The sequence below is a fragment of the Lucilia cuprina genome, chromosome 2 (assembly GCF_022045245.1).
Source record: "Lucilia cuprina isolate Lc7/37 chromosome 2, ASM2204524v1, whole genome shotgun sequence".
NCBI classification, from domain to species: Eukaryota; Metazoa; Arthropoda; class Insecta; order Diptera; family Calliphoridae; genus Lucilia; species Lucilia cuprina.
This window is the reverse complement of record NC_060950.1, coordinates 49,808,636-49,823,469: the sequence shown is the minus strand read 5'-3', so window position 1 is coordinate 49,823,469 and position 14,834 is coordinate 49,808,636. Positions and strand designations below refer to the sequence as shown.

Here is a 14,834-nt window from a genome sequence, read left to right as displayed (position 1 = left end):
CCACAATAACATTTTTTGTAAAAAAAAAGTTTGTTGTTGTAGTACACACCCTAGAACGATGAAATCCGGAAAAAATTTATGCCATCCGATTTCTACACTTCCAACTTAAAGTTCTATATAGGTTTTTATCGTGCACAAGATCGTCCGATAGCAGTTATATATCATTTTATATATACGGCCATAGTAACATTTTTTGAATGTTTTTTATTAAAAGGCATTCTGTAATGATATAATCCCAAATATATTTATTTTTATCAGATTTGTTCCTTTCCACATTTATATACATATTTTAATTGATCAAAATTATTTTTTTTTATGTAAATCATGAAAATCAATTTGTTTGAATTTTTTCCACGTGAAAATGTAAATAATGAAAACGATTTTTTGCGTCTTTTTCACGTGCAGAAACACATATTTGTAAACAAAAATAACTCACCACACCAAAAAAATGTTTATTTTGATAAAACAGCTGTTACGGTTTGTTTTTCGTCGGGTTGTTTTCTTTATGAGCATGTCAGTATGTTAAAATTGGTTGATTAGTTTTTTAATTTTATTCCGTAAAATTTCTACAAGAGTGCTTAAAGGGGAGTAGGGGAAAATATAGACCTATCCTTATAAATGTTGGTAGAAGTACTCACATCTACTTCAAAGTTATTTAAGTAGAATTTAAAAGTTTTAATTAATGTTTATATGTGAATTTTGACCTTCAAGTCATTTTCTGAAGGCAGTTTGTATAGGTCAAATGATTATTAAAAAATCGGTAATGTCATTAAAAGTTCTATAAAATTAAGTTTTGCCTACTTTTGTTGACATAATAGAACATTGAACTTAATTATGAACCCAAAGGCCCTATTCGGGGAGTACGATTATATGGGGGTTAGTCGAAATAATGGACCAATTTAATGCATTTTTAATAGGCTTCGTCCTTGGGCCAAATTATCTTGAAAATTGCGACCTGTACCTTGCGCACAAGGTTTAGCTTAATGGACTCAGAAAACGATTCTAAGCCGATTGGTACATTTTAAGGTGGGTAGGACAAATATTTTTGTATGCTACAAACATCAGCACAAACCCAATATACCCTCCCCACTAAAGTGATGTAGGGTATAAAAATTATTGGAAGTTATTATACGGAAATTATTGATGATAATCAAAATTATTTAATGAAGTAGCATCACTTGAACAGCTGACTATTTTTTTAACTAGATAAATTAGAAAGTTGTCAAAATTTGTTTAGAAAATTGTTAACATTGTTTATGTCGCCATTTTTAAATTATGTTTTGCTATTTGTTAAAAGTTGAAAAAGTGAATTTAAAGTGGTTTAAAGCAGTTTAAATGTGTTATAAATTGAATAATATATAATAACATAATTAAATCCTTAATTTTTCAACTTAAAAGTAATATTTTTTATTTATGTTTTGTTCACATTGTTGTTAAAGGAAATTTTGTAAAATTTTATTTCGACACATTCTTGAATTATTCCAAAAACAAAATTCATGTGTTTGTTGTAGATATTATTGTACAACAAGAGATGTCGCTACTTTATTAATTTACTTTGATAGTATTGCACCTACCTTTTTCGTCATCTTTTTTTCTCTATTTTTTTTTTCTGTCATTATCCCTCTGAACAGCTGTTGTCTTGAACAGCTGACTATTTTTTTAACTAGATAAATTAGAAAGTTGTCAAAATTTGTTTAGAAAATTGTTAACATTGTTTATGTCGCCATTTTTAAATTATGTTTTGCTATTTGTTAAAAGTTGAAAAAGTGAATTTAAAGTGGTTTAAAGCAGTTTAAATGTGTTATAAATTGAATAATATATAATAACATAATTAAATCCTTAATTTTTCAATTTAAAAGTAATATTTTTTATTTATGTTTTGTTCACATTGTTGTTAAAGGAAATTTTGTAAAATTTTATTTCGACACATTCTTGAATTATTCCAAAAACAAAATTCATGTGTTTGTTGTAGATATTATTGTACAACAAGAGATGTCGCTACTTTATTAATTTACTTTGATAGTATTGCACCTACCTTTTTCGTCATCTTTTTTTCTCTATTTTTTTTTTCTGTCATTGTTGAATTTTATTGTGATTCTATGTTTAATGTGATCTTCTTATTACAGGAGAATTCAACATTTACTCACTCAGGGGTGACGTGACGAGTCTATGTATAGAATCTATGTGTAAATATACATATTTTAAAAAGCACAGGGTGTGTGTCTATACTAGACAAATATTATCAGATTTCTTGACAAAACGTCGGCAGAAAAATAGTCTATGTATAGAATCTATGTGTAAATATACATATTTTAAAAAGCACAGGGTGTGTGTCTATACTATACAAATATTATCAGATTTCTTGACAAAACGTCGGCAGAAAAATAGTTTTTTATGTTTAAAAAAATCCATATTTTATCTCAACAACTTTCAGACAATTTTACTGAAATAATGCTTGCTATATATGGTAACAAAATTAAATTCAAATTTTTTAAATAAACACTAATTTTACTAAAACTTATATTAAAAATCAATTTTAATTGTATAAAAACCAAATTCTATACAAATTGTTCTATTGTTTAGGCAACTTTGTCATAACGATGCTGTAACGTAATAAATGCTGTCTTTACCTGCTAGTTTTTTATTTTTATGATAACAATGTGACATTTAGCATAATGAACATATATTTAATATAGACAAAGGCTTCTTTCCACACAAAGGCTAAGGCGGCTAGCTTTTTTAGAAGGCAGCAGTGAACGCCTTGTAAATTTTTACGGGCGGCCATACGCCGCCTTTTGAAACGTCTCGGCTTGTATCTCTTGATGCAGATATGACATTTTGAAGTTTATAATTTAAATATTAAGCGGTCAATTTTTTTTGGAAATTTTTAAAATATAGTTGGGACATGAATAACTCACGTTACTATATGTCTCCGAATAGAATTTTAAAAAACAATGCTAAAGCAGTATTTAGTGATGGAAAGACGACATTGCGGGATGGCGTTTTAATTAGCTGTGCACAAAAACGTTTAAATCAAAATATTAATAGTGTTAAAAATGATCTTAATGAATCAGAATTATTAAAAGATTCCCCAATATTATCGTCACCATCAACATCACGTTGCAAATCTAAAAATTCTGTTATAAATGCTTGCTACACTCCATCATCTCTGTTTCGCAGTGCGAATGCATGCTCCACACCAATTAGTGGACGAAGCACAAAGAAATCTAAGCAATGTTTTATGAATTCTAGTCGAAAAAATAATGATGTTGAGGATCGTTTGAAAGTTGCAGTACGCGTTAGACCATTAAATGCCAAGGAGTGTTTGCTTGCTTCTGTATCGAATATTATAAAGGTAAATAACAACGAAGTGACTGTTATGGTTGGCTCTAGTGCTGATGCATCATCAGGTGTCAGCCATTCATTTGCATATGATCATGTTTTCTCCAGTTGCAATCCTGATTCGCCAGATTATGCTCATCAAAAGGATGTTTTTTTAAAAACAGCGCAGCCATTAATTGTTCGTTCTTTTGAAGGCTATAACACATGTCTTTTTGCATATGGTCAAACTGGTTCTGGTAAATCATATAGCATGATGGGCATTGACACATTGGAAAGTTTGGACAGACAAGAAAAACATATACCCAAAGTTGAAATGAATGCTGATGCAGGAATAATTCCAAGATTTTGCCATGAGCTATTTCAGTATATTGAAAATGAAAAAGAAAAATTCCACGCTGAAGTCGAAGTCAGTTATTTTGAAATTTATAATGAAAAAATCCATGATCTACTTTGCGTTTCACAAGACATGGAAAACAGTACTAATGGAAGACTTTTAGGTGGAACGCCTATTAAAATGAACAGAAAGGCTCTTAAGGTCCGCGAACATCCTATTTGGGGCCCATATGTCGTGGATCTCAGTGTACATCCAGTAGATTCGTTTGAGGCCCTACGAAATTGGCTAATTGTTGGTAATTCCCAGCGTGCTACGGCAGCTACTGGATTGAATGACAAAAGTTCCCGTTCACATTCTATTTTTAATATAATGCTTAAAATAAATAAATCGGACTCCATTGAATGCAAGGACAGCACTACAATTGAGCAATCTAGACGCAGTAAAATTAGTCTTGTTGACTTAGCAGGAAGTGAACGTATAAGTGGTTCGAGCAGTGAAAGAATACGCGAGGGAGTACATATCAATAAAAGTCTCCTTACATTAGGAAAGGTTATATCGGCACTTTCAGATGATCGAAATAGTTCTGTATTCGTACCATATAGAGAAAGCGTTCTTACGTGGCTTTTAAGGGTGAGTACGATTTTATTTGCAAATTAAGTGTACCAGCCTTTACAGAAGTTTTTAATCATTTTAAATTTAAATTCATTTAGAATTATTGAATTAATAAATTTGAAAAATTGTAGATCCATGAAAGTATACAATACATTCTGTGTCTCTTTTAATATGATCTGTAAAACGTTACAGGGTCCAAATGGAGAAGAAATTTCTGTTGATTTTATTTATTTATTATTTTTTTTTTTTTTTTTTTTGAGAATGACAAAAACAACAACAAATTGCATTTTTCATGAAACTTTTTATTTTTATAAACATTTTTACAAGGTTTTAGGAATGAAACATATTTAAATAATGACAAGGAAATTTCGGTCCAAGCTTTTTTAGTTCCTTAAATTTAGGCTTCTTCTTAGGCCCGATCTATACACATTACGAGAAAAATATTCAAAACCTTTTCGATAATAAATAGATGAGAAGATTATGGAGGACTCTCCAAAATTTATACATTCTGGCTTCGAATACACCCTTTTACAGCCCTAGCGGTATGGATTTGGGCATTATATTTTTGAAATATATACGGCAATGGTTAAAAGATATCCGAAAATGTGAAAAAAGCTGTTTCCAGTATGGTATTACAATTATTACAATTCTTACTAGATGAAAGAAAATTAAGCTCACATGTTTCATAATACGAAATTGGCCATCACTACATCCCACATCCTCAACAGCTATGCAAATGATTCAGGTAGAGCTCTTCCTTTCAAAAATCATAAAAATAATGATTATATCGATCTGGACCTTTTAAATTAAAAATTTTTTATCCGAAAAACAAGATGTTGATATAGTTTTTATAACCATGTGTTCACGTGCAAACTGAAGAGGATTTCTCTTTACGGGTGGCAATTGGAGTGACTTTAATTATTTTTTTCAATATTTCTAAAGCCTTGGCCCATCTCACAATTCGTTTTACTGTAGCTAGTCTTGCTTTAACACCCACTTTTTCTCTAATTTTTGCTACAGAATCACTTGACTTGGAGGCAAATTTTATAAAATCTCTTCTGTTCGCTTTTATTTTGACTCTATATTCAGTTCCATTTATGTTTCTTAATATTCAAACTGTTTTCTTATAAAATTGCTAATAACATTCTGAATTTGCTCAATTTTTTTTGGCAAATTCCTGTGATTTTGGACAGCTTTCAAAAACGCTTGAATTTTGACATTTTATTCTTTAGTTAATGGCTAACCGCAACTTATTTGTTAAAAAATATATTGTCTATATTCACAGACACTAGAATATGAATGGATTTTAGTAAATTCCGTCCGAACTCTAAATTTCGTTCGTTACCGAACACCGAACCCGACCTACGGTAAGTTTGAAAGTGCACACGAACTTTTTTCCTATATACATAGGTACAAAACGCCTTTTAAAATGTTCTTTTTTCGCCTGATTTGAAAAACAGTTAGCCAGAAAGTGATTAAAAAGCTAAGAAAAGTGAAACATTTAATTTGAATTATCTAGTTTCGACTATAAATCTTTGATCCTATTTGTAATATTGAAATTTTCTAGGTCCTTATTCTCAAACGATCTAGATATGTCTAGATCGTTTGAGAATAACAGGCTTAAAAATACTAGTATTTTTATGAAATTATATTTAATTTTTTTATGAACCCAAATTTCATATAAATCGGCAAATTCAAATTTGTGAATTGTGTTAAGTATTTTAAGTATATTATCTTTATATTATACTAGCTTATAACCCGCTACCTTGTAAGCGAGCCGTTTTATAGGCATTGTAAAATTGTGTTAACCTCTCTATTTTTTAATGTTGTATATTTTAGAAAATTCAAAGAGTACCTTTTGAAGAACGTACCAAAAGTACCATAAAATCCCCTTCTATAAGGTCTTACTTAATCCGGGACATGTTTAATTTCCTGTTTCTGGGTCTAATATTATAGAAATTTTAAAAAGTACTTTTGAAGAACGAAAAAGTTTCCTTTTATAGGTTCTCACGGGGCATACATACTTAATTACATGTTTCTAGATTCAGCATTGTAGAAATTTCAAGAAGTACCATTTGAACAACGATAAAGTACCAAAAAGTCCCCATTTATAGGATCTCATTTAATCCGGACTCTACATACCTAATTTCATGCTTCTAGATCGATAAAGTACCGCAACATGCTTAATTTTATGCTTCTAATTTCATATTTCTTGGTTTAGTATTATAGAAATTTCAAAAAATATCTTTTGAAGAACGATAAAGTACCAAAAAGCCCCCTTTTATGGGTTCTCACGCAATCCAGGCTCTACATAGTAAATTTCATGCTTCTATGTTCAATATTATAGAAATTTCAAAAAGTACCTTTTGAAGAACCGAAAAGTACCAAAAATACCCCTTTTATGGGATCTTACTTAATACTTGTACAAAAATTTCAAAAAGTACCTTTTGAAGAACCGAAAAGTACCAAAAATACCCCTTTTATCGGATCTCACTTAATCCGGTCCATACATGCTTAATTTCATATTTCTAGGTTCAATATTATAGAAATTTCAAACAGTGTCTTTTGAAGAACGATAAAGTATCAAAAACATCCCTTTTATGGGATCTCACTTAATCCGGGCGCTATGACCAAAGATGGACCGATCGTAAAAAAAAATTTTCAAATAATATTTATGTCTACAAAAATAGTATTTATGCCAAATATTATAGGAAAAAATTTCACAATATTATTTCTCTGTATATGAGCAATACTTGTGCAAATTGTATATGGAGATCCTAATTTAATAATGAGTTACGCGCGTTAAGGTGATTTTCGGGAGGGGATCTTGTATGGGAGCTATGACCAATTATGGACCGATCCAAAAAAACTTCATGGTAATATTTCTGCATATAAGAGAAATACTTGTACAAAATTTTACATCGATATCTTAATTAAGTAATGAGTTATGCACGTTTAAGTCATTTTCGGGAGGGGACTTTGTATAGGAGCTATGACCAATTATGGACCGATCGAACAAAAATTTCATAGTAATATTTCTTTATGTGGGATCAATACCCGTACCTAATTTTATATGGATATCTTAATTTGGTAATTAATTATGTGCACTAAAGTGATTTTCGAGTGGGGACCTTGTATGGGACCCATCCGAAAAATTGTTCCTCTGAAAAAATTCTATTAATATAGAATTTTAATTTGTAAAATTTTGTAAAGATATCGACATTGCGACGGAAGTTATTAACAAAAACCCATTTTCGGGAATATGTACTTATGTATGGGAGGTATATGAAATTTTGGACCGATTCTGGCGATTTTCCGTAAAGATTAAGCTCTTGTATAGAAACAAATGTATGGTGAGTTTTATGGAATTATGGAGCTATGACCGATGGAAAAATTTTTTCCTTGATATGAATTGTATTGACAAAAAACTTTAATTTGTAAAATTTTGTGAAGATATCTATATTGTAACGGAAGTTATTAACAATAAACACATTTTCCGGGAATATGTACATTTGTATGGGAGGTATATGAAATTATGAACCGATTTTTCCGATTTTTAACAATGTTAATTCTCTCACCAATAGATGTATCTCTGACAAAATTCATCAATTTAACTGCAGTAGTTTTTGTAAAAAGGACAAATAAATATGTGAAAAATCGCTTTATTTTTGGAGGTTGTCTTAAATTTTATTTTTTTTTTATTTTCAATATCAAACTGCTTAGGATAACAATGAATATTTTGAGTGAATTTTGTAGAGTTCCATTGTTTTGTTTTAACGTGAGCGTGTTTTATCTAGATCGACTCAGTATTTCATAAGCATCAAGAATATATATACTTTGTTGTGTATTAGATGAATATTTCTTAGTGTTACAAACGAAATGACAAACTGATATATACCCTCTATCATCACTGATGGTGGTGGAGGGTATAAAAAGTATAAAAATCGCCATTTTTATGGGATCTCACTTAATCCGTGCCATATATACTGAATTTAATATTTCTATGTTCAATATTATAGAAATTTCAAAAAGTACCTTTTGAAGAACCAAAAAGTACTTGTTTGTTGTTGGAGTTGCGCTAGTTCTTTTTGTTTTAAATAAAACACTTTTATATTTGATTTTATAATTTTTATTTTATTTGTGTAGTTTATTTTGTTAAAATTTAAAATTTTTATTTATTTTTCATAACAATTAAATTCATTCATTAACTGTTTTATACTTTTTTCTTTTGCTATTTTAATACTTTTTTATGGTTTATTTTTATGTATTTTTATTTTTTTAAAAAAAGGTCACACTTGTTTGACTGTCAAAACTAGAGTGATCTTTAACAAATTATTTTGGTGCTTGTTAGCAAATTTATGAAAAAAAGAAGTAAGGAAAAGAGAATAAAAAAAGTCCGTTAGTATGGTAAAGGGTGTTTCAAAAAAATGTTAACGTTGAACAGTACCAAAAATACCCCTTTTATCGGATCTCCCTTAACCCGGTCCATACATGCTTAATTTCATATTTATAGGTTCAATATTATAGAAATTTCAAACAGTGTCTTTTGAATACCAAGAAGTAGTATCAAAAACACCCCTTTAATTGGATCTCACTTAATCCGGGCCATATATGCTAGATTTCATGTTTCTAGGTTCAATATTATAGAAATTTCAAAACGTACCTTACATGAACGATTTTATAAGCCATGTTAATTTACCAACCTCTGATATCTTCTTATATGCAGATGATATTCATTTACTTTTCTTAGGTGAGAGCCAATTTCTTGATTCCTTGAATGAACGTATTAATTATACGTCGACTGGTATCGATTCCTGGATGGGTCACAATTTTTTACACATTAACGTGAATAAGACAAAGGCTATGAGTTTCGGACTAAGTAATAAATCCCTTCTTAATTTAAGGATGTCCCATAATCCTGGGTACATTTTCTTTTTATATTATAATGTTTAATAGTTATATTATTTTTATATCTTCTTATATGTAAATATTAATGCATTTATGAATTCTTCCACATTTTTATAAAACTTTTAACCATATATGACCCATAAGGGCTCGGTTAAATAAATAAGTAAAAAAATACCCCTTTTATCGGATCTCACATAATCCGGTCCATACATGCTTAATTTCATGTTTCTAGGTTCTATATTATCGAAATTTCGAAAAGTACTTTTTGAAGAACGAAAAGTACCAAAATGTTCTCTAATTGAGGTTCTCACGTAATCTCGGCAAATATATGTTTAATTTCACATTCCTAGGTTCAATATTATGCAAAAAATCAAAAAGTAAATTTTCGTGCTTATAGGTTCAATATTATACAAATTTCAAAAAGTACTTTTTGAGGAACGAAAAATTATCAAAATGTCCCCTTTTATGGGTCCTTACATAATCCGGGCCATACATGCTTATTTTCATGTTTCTAGGTTCAATATTACAGATATTGCAAAAAGTACAAAAACGTACAAAAAAGCCCCCTTTTATGCAAAAATGACCAAAAATAAGTACATTTTTCACCCCTTAAGCGTTCGAATATCCAAAAAGTACTAAATACGTATTTTTATTTTTTCGTTAAGTTATGAATAAGCCAAAAATATTTGTTGTATGTTCTTTGGTTTAAAAGATACATGGGGTGCAAAAAAGTACCAAAATGCAGTTTTTACCAGTTTTTTCCCTAAAGGGGTCGAATTTGAAAAAAGTACCAGACACCTATCCTCCTTTTTTTAAGTGAACGACGATAAGCTTTTTACTGATTTTGTATCTTGACTAGTTTAGGAGATATGAAGTTACCGAATTTACCCGTTTTTAACCTTTTTAGCCCCTAAACATTCGAATTTCCAAAAATCTTAGTGGATCTATTCGTTGTGAGACCAATCTCCTGTCCAAATGTCAGCTCTTTAGCTTCAACCGTTTAGGCTGTGGGATGATGAATCAGTCAGTCAGTAAGTGAATTACATCGTTTAAAAACCACAAAATAAGGTATTAAGAAACCAAAAATAAAGGTATTAAGATGCATATCATTTCACAAAAATAGTTTGTTATTAGAAATTTATCATTCTCTGGGATTCGGAATTAGTTGATAATTTCCCCAATTGCTAATTAAAAAAATTTGTACAATAAATTTCCGATATTCATAGGTACTGAACGCCTTTTCGTTCCCTTTTTTCGACTGATTTGAAAAAGTGTTAACCAGAAAGTGATTAAAAAGCTAAAAAAAAGTGAAACCTTTAATTTGAATTATGTAGTTTCGACTATAAATCAAGGGTGTGAAGTTAAATTCGTCGGCCAAATACGTACCACAACATATTTGTCAAATACGTTCCACATACTGTAAAATTCGTTTCCAAATTAATTTAATTAATTTACTGTTTTTGTGAAAAAAGTAAAAATTTATAAAAATATATTCCAAAAATAAATATGTAAAATTAAAATTAATTAAAATAATTGTGTACTCATCAAAAATGGTGGTTAAATATAAAATTTTCATATGAAAAAAATCGACACTTTGAGAAGACATGAATCGGGGTACCGGCAGACCGTAAGTAGCCCAGGACTAGCTGTTTCCAAAAACATATAGTTTATATGCAATTCCAGCTCTGGATAATCTTTACGAATTTTTAAAAAAACTAAAATTTTGCCAAAAATTTCGACATTTTCAAGTGGCTCCAACGGGTATTTGAAGAAGACATGAATCGGGGAACCTGAAAAGGGTAAGTAGACCAGGACTAATTCTTTCCAAAAACATATAGTTTATATGCAATTCCAGCTCTGGATAATTTTTAAAAAAACATAAAATTTTGCCAAAAATTTAGACATTTTCAAGTGGATCCAAAGGGTATTTGGAGAAGACATGAATCGGGGTACCGGAAGAGTGGAAGTAGCCCAAAACTAGTTCTCAGAAATTTTCAAGTGGATCCAACGGATATTTGGAGAATACGCGTTAAAACTAGTTAAAGGGTTGTACTTACATAACCAGTTACTTTTCAGTGACTAGTACTTAGCGTCTGCATTACTTTGAAGTACTTTAGTAATGAAATTTTGTTAATCTAGTATAGAAGTATGTACTTTTTATAGATTTGTTACTTAGTTTTCACATTTTAATCGATTGCGTGAAACAATTGTGTTTTACAAATAAGATAACAAAATAAATTTGTAGGTGAATGTTAAAACCCTAGAGTATATAGAGCGGAAACTCTGCTGTCAAGGACCTAAGTCTGTTATCAAAAACCTACGTCGATTGAATGTAGTAGTAGAAAAACTTATGGTAGTATTAGTATATTCCCCATATTTTAAATAACCCAACAAACACATAATCAAACGTTTTAAAAATGTTATTAATTTTATTTAATATTAAACATTAACTGTTCTTTAAAAGAGAAACTGGTTTAACGTTTACATTCGATTTAGAGTTTTAAAATTTAAAAATAGCTTCATTTACTACCTTTCTAGACTTTACATGAACACTCTGTGTTTGCTGGGTAACGACATTTTAATTTATTCACCACAACAATTTTTTATTTATTTTTTAAATTTTACATAACTTCGGCAAAATAAACAGATGTAGGTGACCCAAATTCAAGAGAAAACCCTCGACATTGTTACGAGTATTTGGGTGTGGCGATGTTCATATACCCTTGATTCATTCAGTAATTTATTCGGTATGTACGTGATGGCTGCGGTTTAAACCCGGGAAGAGAATATTGGTTAAAAGACTGGTGCACGGTAAAGTCTATAATTCGTGATAAGTTCGGTGCTATAGCTGAGATAACAGCGTTGGAAATGAGTTGGTGTCAAATGTATATCATACGGGATGAATGTAGGATTTTACGGACCTTACTTACTCAGATGTTAGTCTCAATTGTTCAATTCACAATCGATGTTGTAGTGTTGTATGTCAGCAGCTGCTACAATAGTTATAACAATGTTGTTGGTATTTTCTATGCAAAAATTCTATACAACTTTTACGACAATTTTTCATATGTTTTTCGAATGTCGTCAGAAAATTCAGTGTTGTCAATTGTTTATTTCAGCATATAAATAAAAAATTCAATCGATTTTGGCATAAAAAACGATAAAGTGGTAACACAGAAATTACAAACAAACAGCTGTTTACCAAAGCAAAAATAAAATTTTATTAAAAACTGTTTATTTATTAGTTAAAATGTTGAATAATGAAAATAATAGAATTTTAAATAAAAATGAAATTAATTTGGTTTATTTTGCTCGTTTGATTAGTTGAATATTCTTTGGTTTTTTTACTTTTGACATTGTTTTGATTGTTTTATTTTTATTGTGAACAGAAACTTATGACTTGCTACAAAAATCTGTTCACAATCACTGTTACTACACTTTAGTAGATACAATATACAACTTGATTGTGAATTGAACAAATGAGTGTGTCGGTGTGCAGAGTTGAATGTTGATGTATATAAAGTATCTTATAAATGTGATACCAATGAATTTGCCTTCCATGTCAGGGTGTATTTAGGGTTTATTCTGTCCATGCCAGACCACTGTGTATCCACTGATTACGTCTGTAGGTGCTATTGCTGAATCACATATTCGTTGTTGAATACTGAAGTGATCTTTTGCATCTCTTTAGTTAAGCAATGGTCAGAGGTTAGTTAGCTCGAGTACATTAGCAAAGCATAAGGAGCACAAAATGGTGGTGGTGAGTCGTCTCAAAAGCTTACCCAATGGTCCTATAAGGCCAACACGACAGGTGTTCACGTAAAGCATGTTCACTTATGTATCTGTTATTTTTTTCGGCAGCAGCACCTAACTTATTCCGAATAGATATAACCCGTAATTTTGTGTTTAAACCACAGCCATCCAGAAGGGACCACTGCAATAATACACAGTACCAATATGTGTGAACAGCCTACTTTATGTTTTCCAAAAAATTTGGACAGGTTTCCTCTCTATGTTTCTCTATTGAAGGACAATATTTTATTTGAAGGACAATAGAAAATCTAAGCATATGAGCAGTGAGTAAAACATTTGACTAACAAAAAAAGAATGCTGTATGTACTTCCTGGGTATTTCATATATTCTTGAGGAACTATATTTAACATTTCCCAAAGAAATAGCATTTGATTTTAAAGTGTTAACTTCTTTAATCCGTTTACTACCATAAAATTATTAGTATGTTATATATATATATATATATATATATATATATATATATATATATATATATATATATATATATATATATATATATATATATTATATATATATATATATATATATATATATATATATATATATTATATATAAATATATTATATATATATATATATATATATATATATATATATTATATATTATATATATATATATATATTAAACATATTATATATATATATAGCGTTTATCATTTTGATCGAGGGGATTTAATTATTTAAAAAAAATCCTTAAAATTGTATTGTTAATATATTACTATTTGAAAAAAATTGCACGTAATTGTAAAAATAATTTAAATTTAGCGCATAAGATTTATTTTAAAAAATTTTAAGAAATTTCATTTCAGAATTAGTACAATTTAAGAAAAAACTGTTAATATCTGAATTCTGCGAGCTTGATTTATAAGGGAATTAAAAAATTATAGTTTCAAGGAATTAAATATTTATAGAGCGATGCTTTTTGATGCTAGGTACAAGGGGTGGGAAAAAGGGAAATTTAAAAAACTTTGATAATTTCTCATATATCAACAATCAAACAAAAAATTAAATTGATTAAACCAAAAAGGTTTTGTTTTACTTGAAATACTGTGAATTAATTTATATCAGGATAGGTACAAATATCGCTCGCGAACGCGGTAATTCATAATTTTTATGAATTTAATTTTTATGAATTTAATTTTTATGAATTTAATTTTTGTGAATTTATGATGAGAGTGATACAGGTAGCAAAATATTGTGTAAATTTTAAACAAATTAAAAATGTTTTTGCATCTGTTCTATTGGATTGATCGTTTTGGGCCTTTTTGTAAATTTGTGGTTAGGAACGCGTTTTTTATATATGATTTATATAAATTCTTGAAGGACATAATTTTGCAGGTTGTGAAATCTTTGATTTTTATTTTTTTTAGAGACTTTATCTAAAAAGTCAGTTGAATTTCTTAAAATAAAAACATTTTTAAAACTTAAAGGTTTCACAAAGGCTCTAGAAAAGTAGCAAAAATAAAAACACAATTTAAAATTGTGAATATTGAAAAATGTAGAATACATATGCAAAAATATTGGTTAAAAAAATTGGTTTCTTTAAGAGAATAAGAAATAAAATTTCAACTATAACTGCAATAAACATTTACAATACAATGATAAAACCACACTTTGAATACGGTTCTACAATTCTATATTCATGTCTTACAAATAATCAAATTGAGAGACTACAAAAACTACAAAACAAGGCTATGAGGTCAATTATAAAGTGCAATAGGTTTACACCAATACAAATTATGCTGGACACTTTAAAATGGTTAAATAATAGGCAGCGGCTTCAACTTAATACATTGATATTTATATACAAAATGAAAATGGGAAAA

General features: G+C 29.3%; 1 protein-coding gene across 1 annotated transcript in view; it reads left to right on the top strand.

The window, feature by feature from the left end:
• The first annotated feature begins 2,686 nt into the window (after positions 1-2,686).
• The window catches only part of LOC111687490 (kinesin-like protein KIF14), a 68,105-nt gene continuing 55,957 nt past the window's right edge, over positions 2,687-14,834 (top strand). The window contains exon 1 of the mRNA XM_046946613.1: positions 2,687-4,306. Within this exon, the coding sequence (XP_046802569.1) occupies positions 2,906-4,306 (1,401 nt within the window). The 5' untranslated portion in view covers positions 2,687-2,905. The remainder of the gene's footprint in view (positions 4,307-14,834) is intronic.